Source organism: Elgaria multicarinata, chromosome 15, assembly GCF_023053635.1.
Source record: "Elgaria multicarinata webbii isolate HBS135686 ecotype San Diego chromosome 15, rElgMul1.1.pri, whole genome shotgun sequence".
Lineage (NCBI taxonomy): Eukaryota > Metazoa > Chordata > Lepidosauria > Squamata > Anguidae > Elgaria > Elgaria multicarinata.
In genome coordinates this window covers 21,504,044-21,528,606 of record NC_086185.1, presented here as the reverse complement: position 1 = coordinate 21,528,606, position 24,563 = coordinate 21,504,044, and the positions used below count along the sequence as shown (strand labels likewise).

Genomic DNA, 24,563 nt, shown 5'->3' with positions numbered 1-24,563 from the left:
GGTTTTAATCACTGTGAACCAACCAGAGAACTTCGGGTATTGGATGGTATAGAAATCAAATAAATAAATAAATAAATAAATAAATAATAAAACGTTGCAGGCCCCAGTTGTTCCCTCGATTCATAGCAGGGATGTCCTTGCATTAGTGAGCTGCTTCAGAAGGTGAATTGATTCACTTAACAGCTCTAGAAAACACAATTCTCCTTTTACCTCTGTAAACAGTAGTAACAGGGGACGTCAAACCAGTCTTTGGATGAGCTGTTAGGATGCTTATCATGGTCACAGATGTATGAGCGAAGCATCGGACCTAAAGCAAAGATCATGACATTTTGGCCCAGAAGATAGCTGTGCCAACACTGAAATCAAAGACATTGGGGTCAAGACTTGGAACCCTGCATGCCTGGATAATAAACATCTGGCTAACTCTAGAATATTCAGACATATCAGATGAACTTTGTATTGTGGAAGGTGTGGGTGGGGGCATCATGGAACAACCTTGCCCAGGCTAGGCAGGGGTTATGTGGAGGGAATACAGAAAAGGCAGACTTCTTAGGCCTCACCATACAATGTTTGGAGCCTAGGTTGTCCTGAAGCCTTATGGGAGTTGGGAGTATCGAGCCATAGAGGTTTGGGACCAATTGAGTTGAATCTTGTTGGTTTTGACGGGATTCTCAGGATGTTTATTGGAAGGCTTTGGGGGCCAGGAAGTCATGCTAGGCTGCTTACTGATCATGGTCGGAGGAGCACAGAAAGGAGCTTGGGAAATCCATCTCTTCATGGGGGAAGTTAAGACAGGGCTCTGTCCAAAATGGCAAAGCACTGATGGGAGTTGTCACCCATCCCTACCCACTGGGGAAACAGACTACCCACTCATTAAGGTGTAGCTCAGGCTAGAGCTTTGGGTGCCAGGGCAACATTGTGGCTGGCTAGCTATGCCAGCCTCTTTGGGTAGGGTTTTTTTGTTTTTGTTTTTGTTTGTTTTTGCTTTCACACCCACCCTCTCTTTCCATGATTATCAATGCAGTTGTGATGCCCATTCACACCCAAAGTAGCATCTGCCTCTTTCTTGCAAGATGTGACTTATCTTCCCAAGGTAACTCAAAACCGGGCTTATAGCACTGATAACAACATCTCCTCTTCCTTAGATCTCTCTCAGGGAGAATTGTCGGAGGCGTCTGGTGGTTCTTCACCCTCATCATTATCTCTTCCTACACTGCCAACCTCGCTGCCTTCCTCACGGTGGAAAGGATGGTGTCTCCCATAGAAAGTGCTGAAGACCTGGCTAAGCAGACCGAAATTGCCTATGGAACTTTGGATTCAGGCTCAACCAAGGAATTTTTTAGAGTAAGTTTCTTCCATGCTTTTTTTTCCTTCCTGAAAGCAAAGTGGGTTAATACAAATCCTTATTCATATGATGCAACTATGAAGGAACATTTCATCCCATATTTACCTATGTGCGCTCCAAGGTCTTTATCCATCTCCAGTTCCCAGTCAAATGAAGCAAGGTTCATGTCTACAAGAGAGAAGGCCTTTTCAATGGTGGCAATTCATCTATGGAATGCTCTGCTCAGAGATTGCACTGAGAATTCTCTCAGGCGTTAGCTAGACCTAAGGATTATCCCAGGCTTCCGGGATCCCCTGTGTGTCATTTGGATGCACAGGGATGATCCCAGGACAATCCCGGGATATAGGCCTGGTCTAGCCATGGCCTCAGTCAAGCAAACTCGAGACCTTTCAGGTCTTGATGGTTTAACACAGAAAGGTTTGAACTGAGAGGAGTGAATAAATCATGCCTGGGGTGGATGGGGCCAGTGTTCATGCCCCCATCACACTTCAGGCTCTCATGTGTTCAAGCAAATACTTGAATGGGATGTCTGCATTGCATGCATGAGTTGTTTGGGAAATGTAGGGGCACACAAAAAGGACTGGAGTTCCCCTACTCTTGCCTCTGTATATTACCATCTATGCTGATGAGCTCCATCACACTGGGGGTGGGGGGAACACGCTCCCTACCGTCGCTTCTCCGCCCATGTTTTCATTGCTCAGTTACTTTCTCTTTCAAAAGAGGAAGTAAACAACGATCACGAGGCCCATTCAGTTGGCTGTTCTAATAATGCTACTTCTCCTACACACAGCAGGGGGTTGTCCATATGGCTGTTTACACCACTGTAAATGCGCACTTTAGAATTTTCATACAGATGACGCAGCCGCAAATGCAAAAAAGTTGGGCATTTACCCCGAGTTTTTTGGCAGTAGAGGCGGCTCCACGGTGGTAAAAAAGCAAGAAGAAGAAGAAGAAGAAGAAGAAGAAGAAGCAAAAAAAACATAAAAGGGGGGAAAGGTAAGGAACAGTGGCATTTCTCTCCCCCCCCCCACCCCCGCCCATTTTTTTAATTCATTTTATGCTTTAAATTTGTGGAGCTCTGCAGAAACAAATATAAATTTGGGAGGACCAGGCAACCGCCAATCTGAATATGCGGAGCTCCGTGGATTGGGCTGTTTAAATAAAAAATGGGGGAGGGACAGCCCCATTCCTTTCCTTCCCCCCCCCATTTCTTTTTTAAAAAAACTTTTCAGAGGCACCAGGCAGGGAAATCCTCACTTGCCTTCCTTCATATGTAGTTGCCGGGGAGAAAGACAAATGCGGGTGCAAGATGCCTCCCGGTGCCAAAGCGCCACCATATAGACGGGGGCCAGGAGACAGCAGCAACTTCTGGGTTTAAATTAGGGATGTGCTCCGCTTCTCCTCGAACCGGAGAAGCAGGAGCGGAGCGGGGGGCTTCGCCTACCCTTAAGGCGGAGGCGAAGAGAGTCAGGGGGGCTGCGGATCGAGGCGAAGAGGATCGCCTCAATCCGGAGCTTCGCCTGAAGGTAACTGGGGGGGAGGGGGACTAATCTGGCTCTGCCGGCGCCGCCATCCATGCGGCGGCGGCGGCAGCACCAGGTAAGGGAGCAGGGAGGAGGGACGCTTACCTTCCTCCATCGCCGGCTTCAATTGAGGCCCCGGTTGAAGCTGGAAGTGAAGGCCGAGGCCTCTTCCGGCCTCAACCGGGGCCTCAATTGAAGCTGGCGACGGAGGAAGGTAAGGGGGCAGGGGCAGGGGCAGGGGTCTGGCTTACCTAGCAGCGGCGGCGCCAGGTAAGGGAGCAGGGAGGAGGGACGCTTACCTTCCTCCGTCGCCGGCTTCAATTGAGGCCCCGGTTGAAGCTGGAAGTGAAGGCCGAGGCCTCTTCCGGCTTCAACCGGGGCCTCAATTGAATCCCGCGACGGAGGAAGGTAAGGGGGCGGGGTGGGTGGGTGGTTTCTCTTGCGCCGCTGCCGCCGCCATCCATATAGTGACGGCAGCGAAGCCGGATCTCGCTCCGCAGAGCGGAGCAGGAGACGGGCGGAGTGGCGCGAAGAGGATCGGGCCCAATCCGGATTTTCCTGATCGGGCCACGAAGCAGATTGGGGGGTCCCTGCACACCCCTAGTTTAAATTATATCGGACTTTGTGGAGAGTTTTTTTGTTGTGCAGGGAAGGCCAGAAGGGGCGGAAGGAGTGCAGGAGGCAGGCAACATCACGGGAGGGACCTGCAAAAAAAACTGTGAGTGCCCAGTAACGAGCATGCAATAAAACGCTCGTCAGATGGAGCTGAATATCTATCCTTTTTGCTCCTCATCGTGTATGAGAACCCTATGTAATGCTATATAAATCCTGCAAAATATAAAGAAAGCAGTACATACACATTTATCATAGACCTGGTGCTCATAATGATTGCCTGGGAATTCTGATTATATGGTTGGATATTCTAAGGCCACAAGTCTTCTTTCTTTCCTCCTTTCCTCTCCCTGCCCCACATACCCTCTGACATGGAGGAAACCACAGGCATCTGCACGCCCAAGTTCCATGACAAATGCATAAGGATATTTCTTTGATGCATTTTTAGCAACAGCCAATTTTCATCTGATATCTCCATCTCCAGGGAGTTGGATTCCATGGCGCTTCAGTTATCTTCCACCTCTGTGATACAAGGGAAGGTAAGGGGAGATCAATTACTGGCAGAGAGGAAGAAAGGGTATCGTATTAATGATTTTGACGAGGAGGTGCAGGGAATGGTTATCAAGTTTGCAGATGACACAAAATTGGGTGGGGTTAGCTAATAGCCTGGGAGACAGAAACAAACTTCAAAGTGATCTTGATAGGCTGGAGTGCTGGGCTGAAAACAACAGGATGAAATTTAATAGGGATAAATGAAAAGTTCTACATCTAGGAAAAAGAAACCAAATGCACAGTTACAAGATGGGGGGTATTGGCTCAACAATACTACAAACGAGAAGGGTCTTGGAATTGTTGTAGATCACAAGCTGAATATGAGCCCACAGTGTGATGTGGCTGCAAAAAAGCAAATGCTATTTTGAGATGCATTAATAGAAGTATAGCTTCCAAATCACGTGAGGTACTGGTTCCCCTCTATTTGGCCCTGGTTAGGCCTCATCTTGAGTATTGCGTCCAGTTCTGGGCACCACACTTCAAAAAGGACAAGCTGGAGTGTGTTCAGAGGAGGGCAACCAGGATGATCAGAGGTCTGGAAACAAAGCCCTATGAAGAGAGACTGAAAGAACTGGGCATGTTTAGCCTGGAGAAGAGAAGATTGAGGGGAGACATGATAGCACTCTTCAAATACTTAAAAGGTTGTCACACAGAGGTGGGCCAGGATCTCTTCTCGATCCTCCCAGAGTGCAGGACACAGAATAACGGGCTCAAGTTACAGGAAGCCAGATTCCAGCTGGACATCAGGGAAAACTTTCTGACTGTTAGAGCAGAACGACAATGGAACCAATTCCCTAGGGAGGTTGTGGGCTCTCCCACACTAGAGGCCTTCAAGATGCAGCTGGACAACCATCTGTCAGGGATACTTTAGGGTGGATTTCTGCACTGAGTATGAGGTTGGACTCGATGGCCTTATAGGCCCCTTCCAACTCTACTATTCTACGATTCTATGATTCTATCTGTGTGGGGGTCTCTTCAATTCTCTAAATCAGTGGTTCCCAAACTTTTTCTGGTAACTGCCCCCTTGGTTCCACAAACTCATGCCCAGTGCCCCCTGTAAGTGGCCCCTTTAAATGGGAAGCACCCGCCGCAGGCTTGCTGAGGGAGGTAGGGAAAGAGAGCAAATGCCTCTGTTTTGCAGCCGGCGTGGCGGGGCACACCAAGCAGGGTATGTCTCTTCATTAGCGTTTTGGTGCTTTTGAAACATTTCAATTCACCGTTAAAAGGACTCTTCTTAAACGGTATTATACATGTGTGGATTCTTCCCCTATATGGCTTGGGACTAAACTACCTTCTCCCTTAAAAATGTCCCTGGGTTTTAAGACCTTCTGGAGAGGCGCTTCTCGGAAAAGGCCACCTTGAGTGCCTCCCTGCCACCCCTTTGCCTTTTAGCACCCCCTCCCGCCTCCTTGCCTCTTAACGTCCCCTGTGCAATCCCACCGCCCCCAAGGGGGCAGTACCGCCCACTTTGGAAACCACTGCTCTAAATGGAAATCCCTCCTTTAAGGCAAGATGAATGGAAAGTGTTGCTTTGGTCTCAAAATGGGGAGGGGACAGGGTTAAAGCTCTGAACTCTGTCGCATTTGTTTAAGGGACCCACAGGTGTCATCACAATCTCTCTTGGAGCAAGTGAAATCTGGAATTTTTAAATGATGTGTAAAGGGAAATATAGCAAAATCAAGCGCAGAGTTTGTTTGAGAGAGTTAAATTAATTGACTATGGCAGCATAGCTTGGAACATATCTGTTGAAAGCTAAAATAAGTCTCATGTGTCTGACAGCTCAAGGTCAGGCCAAGGCCATGAGTGGCTGGACTCCAATTTGAATGTTCTCAAATTAAGGTTCCCCAGGGACTGGAAGCTTGAGTTGACTAGGAACAGATGAGGATTTTGTTCAGTTCAGTTATTTATAAGAACTTGCCCAAATTTGCACATTTCTTTATAAACATCTTGAAGAGTAAAATTTGAAATTAAAAAGAACTTGAAAATTAAAGAATTTAAGATTATTTTTTTAAAAAATGTTTGGATTAAATTTAAGGGGGGAAAATGAGATTTTTACAAAATCGAATGTGGGAGAAGCCCAACTGACAGAAACTGACAAACTGTGGTCCATCCAGGACCAAGGTTATGAGTGCTTAAATTTTAATAGTCAGGATCTGAATCCCTCTGTATTCAAGCATGTTTGCTGTGCTCAAGACAGCTTACAGTAATAAAATACAGATTAAAAGCAACGGTTTAATTAAAACATAACATAAAAACAGATCCATTAAAACACAATTAAAAACACAACCATAAAAATAAATAGACAGACCTTAACTAAGTAGAACTCCCTTCAGCATCAGACCAGTTTACAAGCCAAAGGTCTGCCTGGAGAAAAACAGAGTTCTCTGCCGGAGGGAGAGGACAACATGCAATCAACCATGGGCATGTCTGAACCATCCATTTATCTTTGGGTCATCTCTAGGTCATCCCTGTGCATCCAAATGATGCACAGGGGATCCCGGGGTCAACCGGGGATGACCAGAGGCTTTCTCCCCAAGGATAATTGAACCTGGAGATTTCCCCGTTTTCCCACAGCCCCGAGGACCGTGGCCAGTGTGAGCAGTGCTCCTGGGTCCTCCCTCCTCCCTGCGAATAGCGGGTCTCTTTAAATGGGCATGGAGCTGCACAGGGTGACACCATGCCCATTGGGGGTGGGGTGGGAGCAATTTGTTTAATATTTTAATTGTTCTTTACTTACTTTTTTGGAGGATCGGGGCTGCGCAATTGCACGACTGGCTGCTCCTTCCCCCCCAAAAAAAGACGCACGCTGGGCCAGACGACCCTCTTTCCTTCTGGGATGTCGTGCTGGCGTATGGACACTGGGGGAGGATCGCGGAAGCTGGGAAGCCCGAGATTCCCCACCCCTGAGTCCTGGAATACCCATAGGTGTAGACATGCCCCATTAGGGTTGCCAACTCTTTTTTCTGACCGGCTCCTCATCTAGGAACACAGGGACATAGGAGGGTGCCTTACACTGAGTCAGACCACTGGTCTGCCTAGCCCAGTACTGTTGACGCTGACTGGGAGAGGCTCTTTCAGGGTGTCAGGCAGGAGTTTTTCCTGCCCTACCTGGAAATGCTGGGGGTTGAACCTGAGATCTTCTGCATGTCAAGCATGTGCTCTGTCACTGAGCACATGGCAGGCAAGGGCACCATGGGCTTTCTCCATGCTTGACCCATTGATGGCTGGGAATTTCATTTAGTTCATTTTTTTTAAATAGGAATGTACCAGAATGCACTTTTTCCCCTTAATTGAGACGAAAAGAATTACGGATTTTAAAAAATTGAATGTGGCAGAAAGCGAAACGGACAGATTCAGCCATCCATTGTCTGAATGTTCAGTTAAGGGTTACGTCTGAGTCTAGAGCATGAACAGGGGATGAAGGGCTGACTCTCAAGTGCATTTTTGACCACACATGGGCAGAAAGCCCAGCTGTGATGGTTTATTAACAATGTTTATACTGCCTCCCTATTCATAAGAACTAAAGAAGACCTCCTGTGGGATTAGACCAAAGGTCCATCTTGTCCAGGATCCCAAAGATGTCTGCATAGAACTCATAAGCCATGAAGGCGATAGTCCTTCTGCATGGTTGCTCTCAAGCAATTGATATTCAGTACGACACTGCCTTGGAACATGGAGACTCTATTTAGGCATAATAATTAATAGCTACTGATGAACTTCTCCTCCTCCGTGAATTTGTATGCTCCTTCTAGTCATCTAAGGCAGCTGCCAAAACCACATCTTGTGGCAGTGAGTTCCACAGATTAATAATGTGGTATGTCAAGTACTTCCTTTTGTTGGTCTTACTGATTGGTTTCATTGGACGACCCCTAGTATCCTCTAGTGTTCTCAACACCGCGCAGCATTTTGCATGCCTCCATCATGTCCCCCCTTGATCGCCTTTGTTCCAAACTACAAACCCCTTTTTCTCTTATAGAGATGCTTTGAATTGACTTGGTTTGAGGTTACCTGTTTCCTATTCCCATATGCACCTGAGGGCATGCTCAGGAGCCTGAACGCACATAGACTGGTAGGCTAGGTCCTAGCCTTGGAACATGACATTCTTGGTTCAAGTCCCAGACTCCTTGCCACAGAGTTGTCTTTAGGGCAGAGATGTCCAGGTTGGTCTTCTCGCTAGCTTCTTTAGCCAGGCTCCACACATTTTAGCTTATTATTATTATTATTATTATTATTATTATTATTATTATTATTATTATTGACACTTATGCATTAGGAACTGGACTCGCACCAGCAATTCATTTTGTATGAACAGATGGTAATGAATTTCATCTTCTTCAGGGCTGGGCAGGATCCAGCCGGCAACCTGTTTTATAGTGCTGGCTCTTTCCCCAGCCATCCTAATGGTTTCATGGCAGGCGGTACTCCAACTTTGTAGGTCAAACGTTCCCCTTCTCCAAAAGCACACCCTTAATCCTCACGATCTGATCTTCTCACTTGTGTACGTAACATTTTCACAGGCAGCCATACTTTAAGTTCCAAATGACTGCCGCGTTCCTGCAGCTTCCCAGTTGCAAATGATTTGGCAACCAAAGAGTTTGGTCGCTTTCACGGTTCGGATAATAGATACTTATTTCTGGCTAGCAGTTCTCTGCCCTTTGCGGCAATACCACACTTCTGAAGGTGGTGTGCTATAAACGCTGATCAATAGCATGTGTCAATTTTCAGAGAGCTTTTGTCGCAACAGGATGGAAACTGGAAAAGAATAATTGTGCTTTGGAAATGTATTATTATTTTCAATGTAAAGCCTTGATGCTAAAACGTCCATCTCCTTTTCTCTCTCTCAACATGCCCAAAGTCATAGAAAGCAATGACTAAAAATGGAACACATTGCTTTTTTTTTGCTTCAGAGGAACCAACAGTTTCTAATGCGTTCAGATAAAGTTTCCAACTAACAAAACCATCAAGGGGGAGATTTAATCCGTTGGCACTAAAACAATAATAACCATCCAACTTCCTGGGTTTTGCTCTTGAATTGGTTTCTAGGATTCTGCTAGATCAAAGTGATCTTTGCCACTAGATAGTTGGCTGATATAAATCGGGGTGCATTAAAACCAAATTCTGTGCTGAAGCATTTTGAAACGTAAAGCACTAGCCAATTATGGGGGCTCTTTTAATCCTTGCAGCCTGGATCTGGCCAGCTGCTAGTAATGCTCACGTAGGAACCTGAGTGTATAAAAATCCCTTCTCAAATTCCACCTGCTGTCATGAAGCTAGAGGCACAACCCTTAAGGCGTCATTCCACATTACATTAAGTTCATACACTTTCCAGAGAAGTAGTTGTGTTAGTCTGTTTCAAGAACAACAAGGAGGTGCCTTGTGGCACCTTAAGGACTGACATATTTATTGTGGGCTGAATTCAGTTATGGAGACCCAGGCCATAGCTAGATGGGGCGATATCCCGGGGGCAGGGAGGAATTAACCCTCCCTTTCCCCGGGATATGGCCCTACAGTTGTAGCCCGCTTTTTCCGTGGTCTCAGGATGATCCCGAGACTGTGGAATGGGTGGGCGGGCATCACTGTTTGTCCCGGTTCCTCGCGGTTTCTCGGGGGTGGGGTGGGAGCAGCAGGAATAAAAAAAAATGTGCAATTTTTAAAATAAAAAAACTTACAATTTGCATACGAGTGCTCCTGCACTCTTCTCCTTTAAGGAAAAAACAAACAAAATGGCAGGTGCAACATCCTGTCCCTCCGAGGTCGTCACACGCCACATGTAAACAGAAGGGGGGATCTCGCAATAACAACGTCGCGAGATCCTCACCCCTTCGTTGCGCTAGACCCATAGGTCTAGCTGAGGCCTCAGTCTTGGGTGGGACCAAACAGGTAGGACCAAAATACCAAAATTACCAGCATATTTTATTTTAAAGCTCTTACTACCAGTTACTAAGCCTTAGAAGAGGCATTTCAGTATTTTAGAATGGGCTGGGGAACACACAAGAGCCAGGAAAACCACTCATGATCAATGGTTGGGGGAAAGCAGGCACTGGGACCTCAAACAGGTCCAACACCCCTCCTCTAACCATTACACCATGCTGTCTCTCCTCATGCGTTGCAGGGGAGAGAGAAGGGGATGCACTGCTGCTATTATCAACTGGGAATTCTATTTTTTTAATCCTCCAAACTAGCAAACAAGAGCTCGGGGCCATATCTTCCATAACGCCTTATGCAACAACTATAGCAGAAACTGTTTCATGTTCATCACTCTAATTAAATGTTCCGCGGTCTTCATAAGTGAATTAAGAAGGAGACCACATCATTACGGCAATTAAGAGTAGGAAGCCATGAGAGGAAGTTGTTTGAACAGTGGCTTGGATTGAATCAGAACCTGCCTTTGCCTAAAGGCACTGAAATCCTTTGTCTTTGTTGCAAATCTCTGGAATTGGGAGAGGGGTGTGCAGGAATCTGCATGATATTAGAATAGGGACGGTGAGCACTCTGGCACCTTTTGTTGATTGGAATCTCCAGAGGACCTGTTGCTAGGGGTCTGTGTGGCTCCCAGGTCAGGATATAGTATGCCTTTGAAGACCCTCCAGCCCCACCTATCTGGAGTTGTGAGGCACTGAGAGGGGGTGACTAGGGTGACCAACTGTCAGGATTTCCCCGGATTTGTCCTGGTTTTTGTTCTTTCCATGGTGTCAGGGGGAATTTTCTATAATTTTCAATAATGTCCTGGAATGATACACCTTCCTCTTTAAGGCTGCCATTAGCATGGCAGGAGGGAATGACATGCTTTCTTGAGGCACATCATTCCCCCACCCCGAGCTCCAATTGAGGTCTTAAAAGGGAAAGTGGGTCATTCGTGGACATTATAGAAAAGGCCCCAATTGGAGTGGATGGTGGTGGTGCAGAATGAAATCCTTTCCCCTCCTCCACTCCAATCGGGTTCTTTAAGGTGGCGGGGGAATAACGTACTTTCTGCAGGACTCAGAAAGCTGCTTCCTCACACACACACTAGGTGTCCTCTTTTTTGGTTTCCCAAATATGGTCACCCTAGGGGTGACGCAGGATGGTCTTTCCATACTTACAAAGTGTCAAACAAGAGAAGGACCAGGCTTAACCAACTCCTGGCTTTGGAAAATGGCTCGCCCATAATGGCAGGCTAGATGCCTAGGGAAAGGATATAATAGATTCCCTCACTTTCACATGCAGATCCAGGGAGGGGTGAAGTTCCCTTATTTAAATAAAGAGGCCCCAGTTTATCCCAATCTCTGGTGTCCATGTCTTTATTCCATGCTTCCTTCTCTACTCGCAAATGGTCCCCTTTGACTTCTGTCCTGCAAATCATCCCTCCGCTTCACAATCCCCATCTTGCCCTCTCATGAATATTTGGCTGCAGCAGCCGCTAATTGCGAGATTGACTTTGGGCAGGTCAGGGAGAGACTCATGAAGCGCAAAGGCATAATGGAACTGCAGCAGAGGTATCAGTGAATGGGTTAACTCAGTAGCTAGGAAGGTATCGATGGAGCCAAGCGTCCAGTGCCCTGGGGAAAGCAATCACTCCCTGTTTCAGTGTTCTCCTTTTGGGAGAACAACTTTGCAATAACAATAATGACATTGCTCGAGATGGGCAGGATTTCGTGTTCTCCTCTCTTTTTCTCTTCCAATCCTCCCCACAACTTACTGTACTGCTTTATATAACTCTGCTGTGTCACATGAATAGGTCCTTCTTAGAAGACAATATATAGCTTCTAATTTGGATATTAGTTCTGACCCAGTTGTTATGGGCTGCTTTTGTGGCGTTCAGTCTAGGCCGTGGAGTGGGAGTGGGGAAGAGATTTTTCTGTATTGTGGATGAACAATTTCTGCACAGTATCATTTCTGGATTATGTTTTAGGGTTCCCCCCCCCTTATTTGCATTATTGTGTTAATAGTGGTTTATACTGATTTGGAGGATTTTTTCTGTTATATGAATCATGGATTTCTCTATTTGAGTGTGTATGACACTTTGAGACTGCTTTTTTGTAGTGGGAAGTGATGCATAAATTTAAGAAATAAGGAAATAGGGATGCAATATGTAGCCAAGGGAGACTGGAGCAGGCAGAGACCATCGGAGCCTGTTTCAGTTGGAAACCCCCCCCCCCCCATGGGGCTAACTGTCATCTTCACCCTGTGGGGAAGAAGAAGGAGCTGTTGATCTGCCCCTCCATTGGGAGATGAGACAACAGAGCAGGGCCTTCCCACCAGCCTGAACAATCTCCTTAATTTCTTTTTATTTTCTCCCTCTTCCCTCCCCTCCCCTTTTCCTTGTGTGTCATGTCTTTTTTAGAATGTAAGCCTGAGGGCAGGGACTGTCTTCTTTACTGATCAATTGTAAGCTGCTCCAAGAGCCTTTTTGGCTGAGGTGCAGGATAAAAATGCTCTAAAATAATAATAATAATAATAATAATAATCCAAAATTACAAATCATCAGAGCTAGAGCTGCGGGCAAATGGCCTCTCTAAATTCTCCACCCTATTTGTGGGCAAAGAAATTGGGAGAGAGGGAACCATTTCACCAAATTTCTCCAGGAGGAGGAGAAACTTTCCAGCAGTTTCTCAGGGATGGGACTCACCACTAGCAATGGCAGTAGCACAACTTCTTTCTTTCTTTTCATAAAGGCTGTATGTGTGTGAGAGTGTGTGTGCACATACTGGTATCCTAGCCATCAGTTTTCCTCCACTGGATGGTGGGAGGGAAATGGTGGGAGCCTCCACAACAACAACAATTTGATGGGGAATATTTGGAGGAAATTTTGCCAAGTGGCCTTCTTTTTCTGTGTCCAGGGAGAAAGCGAAAATTCTCAGAAATATTCTCAGAAAAATGCCTTTTGAGAAATTTTGGCTCAGCTGTTCCAGAGACACAACAGACACGTGTTCTGCTGGGGTGGATTTGGGGCTCATGAGAGACTTCTATTTAAAGTTGCTTATTTACTGAGACTTGCTAGCAGTTCTCACTCAGCACCCATTTTGGTATTTATTGTATTTAGGAAGTACAATGAAACAACCCTGCTAGGGAATTTGGTGCCATCTTTTTTGGACCTGCCAGGAACCTGGGCAAGAGGCGACCATATTTTCTTCCATGGCCAGGTTGGCTGGAAGGGGCAGGCCCTGAGGTACAGTCCTGCTTGGGTACACTATCAATTTATAATACAATATCAGATTTAAACCAGAAACTGAAAAACAAAGATGAATGGGAAAATAAAAAGGACTTCACCTGGCACTGAAAAGAGCACAATGTAGGCACCAGGCGAGCCTCTCTGGGAAGTTCATTCCTCAACTGGGTGCCACAGGAGAAAAGGCTGTCTTCTTTGTAGCCACCCATCATGACCTGTGCTTTCATTTATCATTAATTTATACTTCATCTTTCTTCCCAGGCGGTGTCCAGTCCAGGCACCGGCCAGACCAAATCCTGATTAGGTTCAGTTAAACCCGTGCCTCATGTACCTTCATATCCTATCAGGCCAGATCCTCAGTCCTCAGATGACTCTTCAGATCCAATCTCCATTCATTTCCACTTGACTTGACTTCACTGAGAGGTAACCTGTGTGTTAACTTTTCCTTCTTTCTCTTTCTCTTCCCTCCCTTAGAGATCCAAAATAGCTGTCTATGAGAAAATGTGGTCGTACATGAAGTCGGCGGAACCATCTGTGTTTGCCAAAACGACGGCGGACGGGGTGGCCCGCGTGAGGAAATCAAAGGGGAAGTTTGCCTTCCTGCTTGAATCGACCATGAATGAGTACATTGAACAACGAAAGCCCTGTGACACAATGAAAGTTGGTGGGAACCTGGATTCCAAAGGCTATGGTGTAGCAACTCCCAAAGGCTCAGCATTAAGGTGGGTGGAATAATATAACAATCTCCATGTTGTTATAGTATTCCACCTACCCTGATGTATTGTGTTGTCTTTTTCTTTCTTGTGGATTTGAGGTAAACTTAAAAAGTTTTCAAAAAAAAATCTTTCAGTATTCCATGGAGTTAAATAAGACGGTAAATTATGGTTTCATTGACTTTAATGCATCCATTTTTTTTCTAAATGTTCTGTTCGTTTTGTCCTTTCTGATTGTTGCTGTGTGTGTGTGTGTGTGTGTGGGTTTTATGTTTTTTTTTTAATTTTACAGTCCAGTGGCTTTTTTCAATTTAAATGGTAAAAGCCCAAGTTTAAAACCCGCCATACGTGACAAGTGTTAATTGCATGACATGGTGTTCTCGTTGCCTTTTTCTTCTTCTTCTTCTACTTCTTTCCCCCCCCACCCCTCAAAAGACAATTTCCCCATCCCGCACACTTCCGTTTCTTGAGCAACTGTTTATATATCCTCCATGCCACCTTCCAATATTTCACCCTGTTGTTTGCTGTAACCACATTCTCTATAGCTCCACCTCCCCTGTGAAAAACAACAACCGAAAACCGAAAACCCCCAAAACCAAAAACCCCAAAACCGAAACCAATAATTCCCCCCCCCTTCTCTTTCTGTCTGGCCAATTTGTCCTCCTTGTGCTCCTTCCTTTATACGTTTGAACGACTTTTAACCGAGCATCTCTGCATTATTCTTACGAGTTATGTTTTATCGTTTCAAGAAATGCTGTTAACCTGGCAGTATTAAAACTGAATGAGCAAGGCCTCTTGGACAAATTGAAAAACAAATGGTGGTACGACAAAGGAGAGTGCGGCAGCGGGGGAGGTGACTCCAAGGTCAGCCTCAATGTCACCACAGTCGGGTACCTTAGACAAGAGTAATCGGCAAGGCTGTTATTTGATGCATCAGGGAAAAAAAAACACCAAAAAACCAAAACAAAATTAAAAATAAATAAAAAGAGCCTGTAAGATGAAAACCGTCATGGTGAAGCGGCTCACTTTCCAGTCGCTTCAACAGTTGGGCAGTCTTTTTTTCTTTCTTTCTTTCCACTGCTTGCCATTTTGATCCCACCTGGGCCCTTATTTAACTAACAGAGAGAGAATGAATCCGAGAGCATGTCCACAGTTTAGCTTAGAAGAAGAAGAAAAGGCGAGTTAAAAGGGAAACATGGTAGAGGTGTACAAAACGATGCACGGTGTGGAGAATGAGGACAGGGAGCCAATTTTTCCTCCTTCTCTCGTAATGTTAGAACCCAAGGTCATCCCCAAAAGCTGATTGGCAGGACATTCGGAACAGGTAAAAGACAGGGCTTCTTCACACAGTGAATTTCCTACCACAGGATGCCGGGATGACTTTAAAAGGCGATTGGACAAATTCATGGAAGGAAGGACACTGGTCCTCTGATATGCTACCTCCAATATCTAAGGCAGTAGGCCAATGTAAATAATGTGCAGGAGGGTGCTGGTGCACATGTGTCCTACTTGTGGGTTTTCTCCAAGCAGCTGTTTTTGCGATGTATGAACAGAATGCCAGACCAGGTAGATCTTTGGTCTGATGCAGCATGGCTCTTCTTATGTTCTTCCGGTTGCATTCATTGGCGGGCCTCCAAAGGGCTTCCTGGTAGACAATTTGCTTGTGCACCAGGGATTTACATGGGTTCCGACTCGTCCACTGCAGCTCTTCTAGTTCAGCCTCTGAAGTTTTGGGGGGCCCTCAAAGTTCAGATGAGGGGCCACTCATCTGAACCTCCCCAAAGCCTACTTGCAGATGTGCCTTAAGCATGCAACCTTCAAACCCATACCATGAATGTTGATTGTTTTAGCATTGGCTATGGCATAGGATCAGCACTGTGTATCGCGCAAGATGTTCAGTATGTGGAAAACTCAGACCACAGCTATTTCGATCTAATGCTTTTTCGGTATAAGGCATTGTTTATAGTGTTGCCAAGACAATTGTGTATAGTGTTGCTGAAAATCAATGAGTGATTTTTTCAAGGTACCATTTAGACACTGTGAAAATGAGAAAGCAGACATTTAGGTTTGAAATTTTTATATTTATTTAGATTAGAATGAGATTTGTTTATGAGGTTGTCCACTCTTTCACTGACAATTCTTTGTATTACTAATTTTTAAAGTTTCATATTATCATGGCCTATAGTAGACGCTGATGGATACTAGGAGGATTAGAAATAATGTATCTACATCTGCAGGCTTTAGAGTTTTAGCCAGATCCTGGATCCAACCCCAACTCTGTGCCTCCATCTTGACTCCTTGGAGGAATGGTGGGATATAAATGTAACAAATAAATAAACAATCACTTAATATAACAAACGGCGGACGAACCACAAAGTTGTCTGAAAAGCCAATCATAATGAAGTGGATGAGTCTCCCTAGGAAGGAAGTTCCACAGTTCTGCTTTCAGTGTTGAGAAGACCTTGTCCTATGTTTCCCATCATCAGAAGGATGGAGACACAGGAAATAGGGAAAGGGTGGGCAATTTTTTGGCCCTCCAAATGTTTTGGCTTACAACTCCCATGAGCCCTAGCCAACATAGCCAGTGGTGATGGATTTTGGGAGTTGCACATCAAAACATCTGGAGGGCCACAAGTTGCCCACAACTTCAGTAAGGTCTCGAAGAAGAGTTGTCCACCGTCCTGGACCTAGACTGTCTGGGCAGCCATCCCCAACCTGGTGGACTCCACATGAGGTGGACTACAAAATCTATCATCTTCAGCCACCATGGCCATTGGATGATAGGAGTAATAGTCCAACACAACTATAGGGCATCAGGTTTGGGAAGTCTAGGCTTTAAAGGTTAAAACATTTTAATTTCTGGTCCTCTATAGGAGAATGCAGGCACCCAAGACATGTCCCTGTGCCTAGCAAAAGTATAACTTACACAGCCCTTTGTCAAATCTAATAACCCCATTAGGAAAGAGGTGTTCGTGGAATTAATTCAATTAATTGAACGGCAATACCCCAAAGGATTCCATTCCATTAGCCAGATTGTTAATTTCCCACACACATGCAATCTGTGCCTTTAAAAAAAATAATAACTTGTAATCACTTTCTGTAGTTAACCAACCCACTTGCAGCAAGATTATTGATGGGAAAGTGCACAGGCAGTAAATGCAGCTCTCTCCTGCATTTCTTCGTAAGGGATGCTTTTATCAGCAGCGCAAATGGAATAATCTTTTTCTTTAATCATGTTTGGATAACAGCAAAAAAAAAGGGGGGGTGATCTGTATTAAAATTAAAACAAAGGAGCTTTTATGCAATTTTCTTCAGTCATTACCTCCAGGACTAAAAACTTGGGCGGTGGGGAGGGGGGGGACATCTCCGAGTAGCCACCTGAGCCCAAAGGCTGATTCCCTATCCAACCTTTAATATAAGGTTACCTAGACAAGTATGTGAAATATTTAATTTCCTGCTTGCTCGTGCCTTCATATTATGAAAAGGGCCCAATGGCAGAGATTAGCTTGTGATTGTGCTGCCAAAAGAGATCACAGGTTTCTAAACATGAAGGCACGTCACTGCCTCTGAATAACTTGATAAGGCTATCAGTGGCTACTAATTCTCAGGGATGGTGTTGAGGCTGGGCATGGGGGAGCAGTTGCCAGGGTCCCACACCCCAGCAGGGACCTGGACTTGCTCCTACCCTGGCCCTATTGCAGTGTCTTTGTTCACCTGCCTCTCACTCTTACCCAGACTACGGTGGTGGTGGTGGTGTGAAGGAGGACCAGTAGATGCCCATGTTTACTTGCTCAACTGATCTCAGCCTGCCAAGCAAAGCAATCATGAGAGAGAAGATGAGGAGCAATACTCGCTTGTCAGAATGGTGGTGAGAAGGTAGAGCAACTGAAGAAGGGGGGCCATTTATGTTTCCTTTCCCAAGGGCCCTCAAAATCCTGATTCACTGTGAACATGCCAGTTCAGAGGTCATTTGTCTCTGAAAACCAGTCGCTAGAGAACCAAAGCAGAAGATGGCTGTTGCGGTGGTGCCCTACTTTAGGGCTTCCCAGAGGCATCTGGTTGGCCATGTTGGGAAGGAGTGATCCAGCAGGGTTCCTCATATGCTCTTGACTTTAATAGAATATCTGTCTAATAAACATAGCCGGGGGAGGTCATGTCTCCTTTTTCATGTGCGTTCAGACATCTGATAAAAACCAGATCCTGTTCATTCTTGCCATGCAGATAAGACTATAACAGGGGAAGGCAAGTAGAAGTCTCAGGTCCAAACTTCTTAATGGTAAGAAGTGTTGAACACCTTCAAAGAGGCTGACCCTTAAGGGCAGCTTTAAAATCACTAAAATAAATAAATAAATCCATAAAGCTGTTTCACTTAGGTTCTCTTTTTTTCTACAACCAAGGCCATAGCTAGACCTAAGGTTTATCCCTGGATCGTCCAGGGGTCAAACCTGTTCATCTAGGTGACACACAGGGGATCCAGTGCTCAGGCAGGGGCGAACCCTGGATGATCCCAGGATAAACCTTAGGTCTAGCTGTGGCCTAAGTTTCTTCCATCTCATTCTTGGATTGAACTGGTGTTTTTTTTTTAACTTGCACGAAAAATCATATTTTTGTGTGCATTTTTCATAATATACATTTTTGTATGGTTTTTTTTTATATCTGCATTTTTGCAATCAATTTTTCCATTCAATAAAAAACTTTTGAACACATTTTTTTCAATTATATGCACTACTTCAACTGTATGCATTTTATACACAGTTTTTTTTAAAAAAATAATCCTGTTTCCATGTCAGTGATTTTATTTTTGTTTTTAATGTATTTCAATGTATCCCCCACCACAAATATACATCTTTGTACTCATTTTACTCTGAAATACACATATTTTATGCATTTTTAAACCTAAAATTATGTATCTTGATATGTTTTAAAACCTGAGAACTTTTATTGCAAAATTCAGAGAAGTACAAAACCAAAGATAACTGTGTAATAGTTGTGGAAGTTTTAAAACAAGTCTGTTTGCTTAAAAATGCAGACTGAACTAAATCTTTGTACCTCCCTAGACAAGATTACTCTGTAGTACAGTTCAGTAGAACATTTTGTATTATTTTTCCTCACTGAACATGCCCAATCTTTATATACAGCCCTCTAGTATGCATGCCAGAGTTCTGCATGTTCCCTTTTCTTTTTAAAATACTTTATTTGCAAATATAAAAACTTAAATATTAACATAATACAGAAACCATACATGCAAGGAATAATAGATTACATATGCTTTTCTTTTCAAAGAAGAAAATGCTACACAGTCCAACACTATAAACACACATAGTACAAATTATTTAACATTGGTTATTAGGCAGTTTTAAAGGATAATTAATTAATTGGGAGAATAGATCCTCAATCCATGCTATTCATTTTAATTATGATTATTATTTTCCAGACAAACTATTGTAATCATAAGCTGTTAAAGGCAGTTGGAAACCATACTGATGCTATTTTGTGTGTGTGTGTGTTAGTTTTCATTATGTCTGTGCATTGCAGCCCAGATTCAGATTAGGACCATGGTGCTCCAGGTGTGCTCTAGTTAAACCTTTTTTCATGCATTTTTTACCCCCTCCCACTTCTTTCTTTGTTAAAAGAAAAAAAAGTTCCCATTGACTAGTCTCGCAGCCATCCCCACTACTTGGGTGAAATCCTTAAATTCATTAGGCAGGAAGGCAATGCCCAAGTATTTTGGGTGTAGCCCTTTGTTTGCCTGCACCTGTGCTGCTCAAATGCACTCGACTCAGCTTTAGGGGACATTAAGTTGGCCCTGTTTACCCATGATTTGAAATGGAAATGGAAGTAAGAAACTTTATTTCTCTGCTCTGAATCTGGAAATTGCTCCCCTGTTTGCTTGTTTGTTTGGTTTTTGAACACAAAGCCGCTCTTAAGAACGGCAGTCATTTTCAGCTCTAAACCTCCATCATCCAGGTCATGTCACCTGGGAATAAAATATGGGTCAAACCAGTTGTTTGTGCCAGATGCAAACAGGTTTTTTTCCCATACCAAGGAATTTGCTGAAGCCCTTTCGAAGAGCTTAAAGGCTGGTGTGCACCGTGTGTTTTTTTTTTTCATAAAAAGGATAATAAAAAGTAAGGCAGGTTATCTATCTATCTATCTATCCCTCTTGGAACATCGCAAATGTTTTATGTGCATCTCTATTTGGTAGCATTTGCTGAAAATAGCTCCTCTTGCTAAAGTGACATTTTATGCCCATTTAATATTGCAGGCTGTAATAGCCTCATATCCAACACTTTAAAAGCATCTATTCCCAGCTGTCAATAAAGTCAGTTCAGTTGTTCAAGAGGGCACATATGCTGACATTGCACAGTCTTTGAGAAAATGATCTGGGACAAGCATCAGGGTTTTGCAAGAGGCACTCTCTGCCTTCAATCTTCTTGAGTGGCCCATGTAAATATTTACCTATCTATCCATCTATCTATTGATCTATTGATTGATCTGTCTGTCTATATGTCTTATTGGGATGGTGGGTCCTTGATCTTGGCAGAGCTGCAAATGCTCCGTAGCTGCATTCTCTTGAACCTTGTGTAAACAAGTCCAAGTGTCTACATTGTATTAGTGATATCCGTCACTGAGAACTCCTTCTGTCTTTTGGCCTGACTGAGTTCGGCTGTCTGCCCAACTCAGCTTGCCTTTTCAGGATGAGCCGCAGAGCCTTCCTGAACTGTGGGAACTTTTTTTGTATTTTTCCTAAATGTCTGCAAATAGAGTTTTGTGCAAATTTCAGCTGCAGTTTGCATGATTGGTGCAAATGTTTTAAAAGCACTCTATTTGTGCAGTTTTTTTCTTTAAAAAACTGAAATATCCACCAACTGGCCTGCATTGATGCAAACGGAGTCAGGATCCCTAGTGAAAAATGGACCAAAATCCGGGGGGGGGTAAACAAGGGAAGCCCATTGAGCATCCCACAAGCCCAAATGCCCCCCCCCACATCCCTACATTGTATTAACATTTATATATTTATTTAAACTAGTTCTATCCCACCCTTCCATTTTTTTAAAAAAAAATATTGTGGGGCTTTTGCCATTTTTTGAAAATTATAACATATTACACCCAAAATTAGAAGATTCACAGCATCTAAAACTACCATATGATACTCATTCATGTTCTTAAATATATTGGTCCTGTTACACAGAGATCCATGCAACTCTATGGTCTTCTACAGCCTTGGCTATCAGTATATCCTGGCCTTTGTATGCTAATGTAGATACAGGCCACAGCTAGACCTAAGGTTTATCCTGGGATCATCCAGGGTTCACCCCTGCCTGAGCACTGGATCCCCTGTGTGTCACGCAGATGAACAGGTTTGACCCCTGGATGATCCAGGGATAAACCTTAGGTCTAGCTATGGCCACAGTTAACATATATTTTTAAAAAACAAAAAACCCAAGCATAAAAAAGTAGCTTGTGACAAAGAAATCTTGAATTGCAAAAAAGAAAAGAAAAAAAGATTAACTATCCCAGTGTATGTCCATATCTTCTTGCTTTCATGTCTAGGACTTTGCTGGATCATTGCCATAATGTTCCATTGAATCCGTGGGACTTGTTCCCACAGAATGCACTTAAAATAGGGGTGTGCTTTCTTAATGACAGATATGGGACCCCCTCCCCACCTGTCTTTCCCTTTACGAGTGCTCCCCTGCCTTCTTTTCTATGAGGCTTCATCCCCCTCACATTTCAGGCTTTGTAATTTGGTATCTACCTACACTAATCCTTTATGCCAAGTTCTTATTGTGACCTTAAATAAGAATTTAATCACCCCCACATTTCCACCCACTCCCTGCTTGTCACCGTTGTGAAGTATTGATAATAATAAAGTGACAAGGTGGTTAAATTTGATGCTCAGGGAATCTAAAGTGGAGGCGGGATAAGAACGTCTAGATAGCGTATCCACTAAAAAGCAGAATATGCACGTTGGCAACCTCTTCACAGAGCAGATAGTTCAACTATGAAATTCACTGCCACAAGATGTAGTGGCGGCCACCCATTTGGATGGCTTTAAAAGGGGGTTGGACAAATTCCTGGAGGAGAAGACTATCAAGGGCTACTCATTCTGATGGTTTCAGTATAAGAGGCAGTAAACCTATGTACACCCAATTGCTGGGGAACATGGATGGGAGGGTGCTGTTGCAGTCATACATTGCTTGTGCATTTCCCATGGGGAGCTGGTTGGCCCATGTGTGAACAGAATGCTGGACTAGATGGATCCTTGGTCTGATCCAGCAGGGCTCCTCTTATGTTTTCATGTTGCCCACACAAATGTCTCAAGTCAACATGAAGCAGCTGCTGCAGTTTAGGCTGAGCCAGGCTAATGACATTTCTTTGTGTGATGGATCATAACGCAGTGGTTAAGTGCCTGGTATTTAAAGAATTAGCTAGCGGGTGGCGGTGGAGACCATTGGCTGAGACCAAAGAGAACTGCTGCCAGTCAGCGGGGATACAATACAGGGCTGGACAAATAATCTCACCTGTATAAAGAAAGTTCCCATGCATGTGTGAATTGGAGTTCCTGCTTGAGTGGTGAATAACAAGGGTGGGCAGAAGATAGGTCAGGATCTGCGAGCGATGTGCAGTAGATCAGCAAGGATGTCTGACTCCAGATAGGAAGAACTCAAGAGCTGGCTGATAGTAAAAATGCCAATCCACAGAAACAGCCCTTCTGCTCACCAGCAGAACCTTGCAGTTGATGTCATAGCTCAGGTCCCAGATTCTTCCCTGTAGGAACGGCTCAAAGGAGCTACGGCTTTTCTAACTTCATGTAAGAATGTGCCTTGGCCAAAAGATGTCTTCTTCTGCACCACCATGAAAAGTAGATGGCTTTTCTCCTGCCTTGCACCCCATCACTCTCTTTCTAACAGCTGCGTTACAATTTTCCCCTTCTATGCTGTACCACTGAACAAGCTAGTTATGCGTAAGGCATGCTACTTTTATGTTTAGACCCAGACCTGTAGCCAGAAATTTTATGGAAACTGGGGTGAGAGGCTAGGGAATCATTGCAGACCTGCCAGAATATGAATATATATCATCTAAAATGTTTACTTAATTACATTGCTTCTTAGGGAGCAATTGAGGGGGATATTGCCAGCATGTTTTTCTTTACATCTCCACAAGGAAAAAAGAGCTACAGACTTGGCGTTTTAAATGGAAGCAGAACATTATTTGGGGGGATAGGGGAGATCCTGAGAGGTCCCTGAAGGCAGGGCTGGCATCAAGGTTCAGCATGGCTGCGTGCCTGCCAAGTGTCCATACCCCAGCAAGTTCCCACTATCAACAGCTCCTGCTCCATTGCAACCTGCTTGTTCATCTGCCTCTCACTCTGGCCCAGACAATGGTGGTGGTGGTGGTGGTAAGGAGCAGTGGACGCTACTTCCTCCTGGCTCACTGGCTTCACATCTGTCACACAAGCAAGTGGTAGCAATGATGACAAAGAGGAGGAACTGGTAACAATGGTGGTGAGAGGGTGGACTGGCTGAGGGAGGGGCCCATTCAGGGTGTCTTGCCCAAGGGCCTTCCAAAAACCTGGAACCAGCATTGGCCATGGGGGATAGGTTCTCCCTAGTCCCCTTCTCACGACTATGACCCTGTTGAGGAGCAATTTGTAGGTGGAACATTGAAATGTTTATTTTCATTATTGGAAGGAAACAAACAACAAACCCAAAGGTTCCATATAAGGAAACCATCCAAAGTATGGTGGAATGAATGGCATACTGGCGCATCATCTGTTACTAAGTACTGTACACACACCCTCATGAAAATTAACGTGGTTGCACAGAAGCAACGCTTCCAGGATTGCCATCCTACGGAATTATGAACACGCGTAGGAAAGGGCTGCGTGCACCCCCAGCTGTGTCTTTGAAGTCTTAGTCGCAACCCGTCATACAGCTAAACATGCCAATGAAAAGTCTACCTTGACATCTCAGAATTCTCAGCAGATGCCAAGGAGGAAATAGACGTTCTTATGAGTTTATTAATGTAATTTGTCAACTTACCTTGACAGAGCTTGAACCATTTGACAGTATGCTGACAATTATGTGAGTAGTACTTTATTTAAAGAAGAAGAAGAAGAAGCAAAAACAAGACTTAAGCCTTTTTCCAGATAATCTTTTGCCTGGGGAAAGCAGGTACAGTCCTGCTCAACAAATGACTTTGGGTGGATCATTTGCCCAATTACCTCTTGCCAAGATGCAAATCCTGGAGGGCCAGGAAAAGAGACAGATGATGGAAGAAAGTTTTGGAACAAATACACTTGCAAACTGAATTCAAGTGACAGGCATGAAGTTCAAGCATAAACATCAGTCTTAGACAGGTTACTTTCCTGAAGACAGATCTTGGATACTTTTCCTCCCCTCTACGAGATTGTCAGACACACATGACATTTTAAGATGTACCATAATAAAATTGAGTGTGCACGTAAAAATAAATAATGTATATGGGTGGGAAAAGAATGTTTTCAGAAATTAGTGTCATAATCAGGTGGACTCATGAGGGATCTGAGATTGGCTGCATTCCTGATGAGTGAGTTTACTCTCAACAATACCAGTATCCACAAAATACCCATATATGCTATAATACTCAAGGTCAGATGGCACGTTTCTGTGTGTGCCAGGACCAGG

General features: G+C 44.4%; 1 protein-coding gene across 5 annotated transcripts in view; it reads left to right on the top strand.

Moving 5' to 3' along the window:
• Window positions 1–24,563, top strand: part of GRIA3 (glutamate ionotropic receptor AMPA type subunit 3) — a 199,442-nt gene that overhangs the window by 150,333 nt on the left and 24,546 nt on the right. For 3 of the 5 annotated variants that reach the window (XM_063141934.1, XM_063141933.1, XM_063141931.1), the window contains exons 12-13: window positions 1,146–1,344; window positions 13,655–13,902. In XM_063141934.1, the coding sequence (XP_062998004.1) occupies window positions 1,146–1,344; window positions 13,655–13,902 (447 nt within the window). Of the gene's footprint in view, window positions 1–1,145; window positions 1,345–13,654; window positions 13,903–14,642; window positions 14,758–24,563 lie in introns of all 5 variants that reach the window. The other 2 variants (XM_063141932.1, XM_063141935.1) reach the window with 1 other exon arrangement.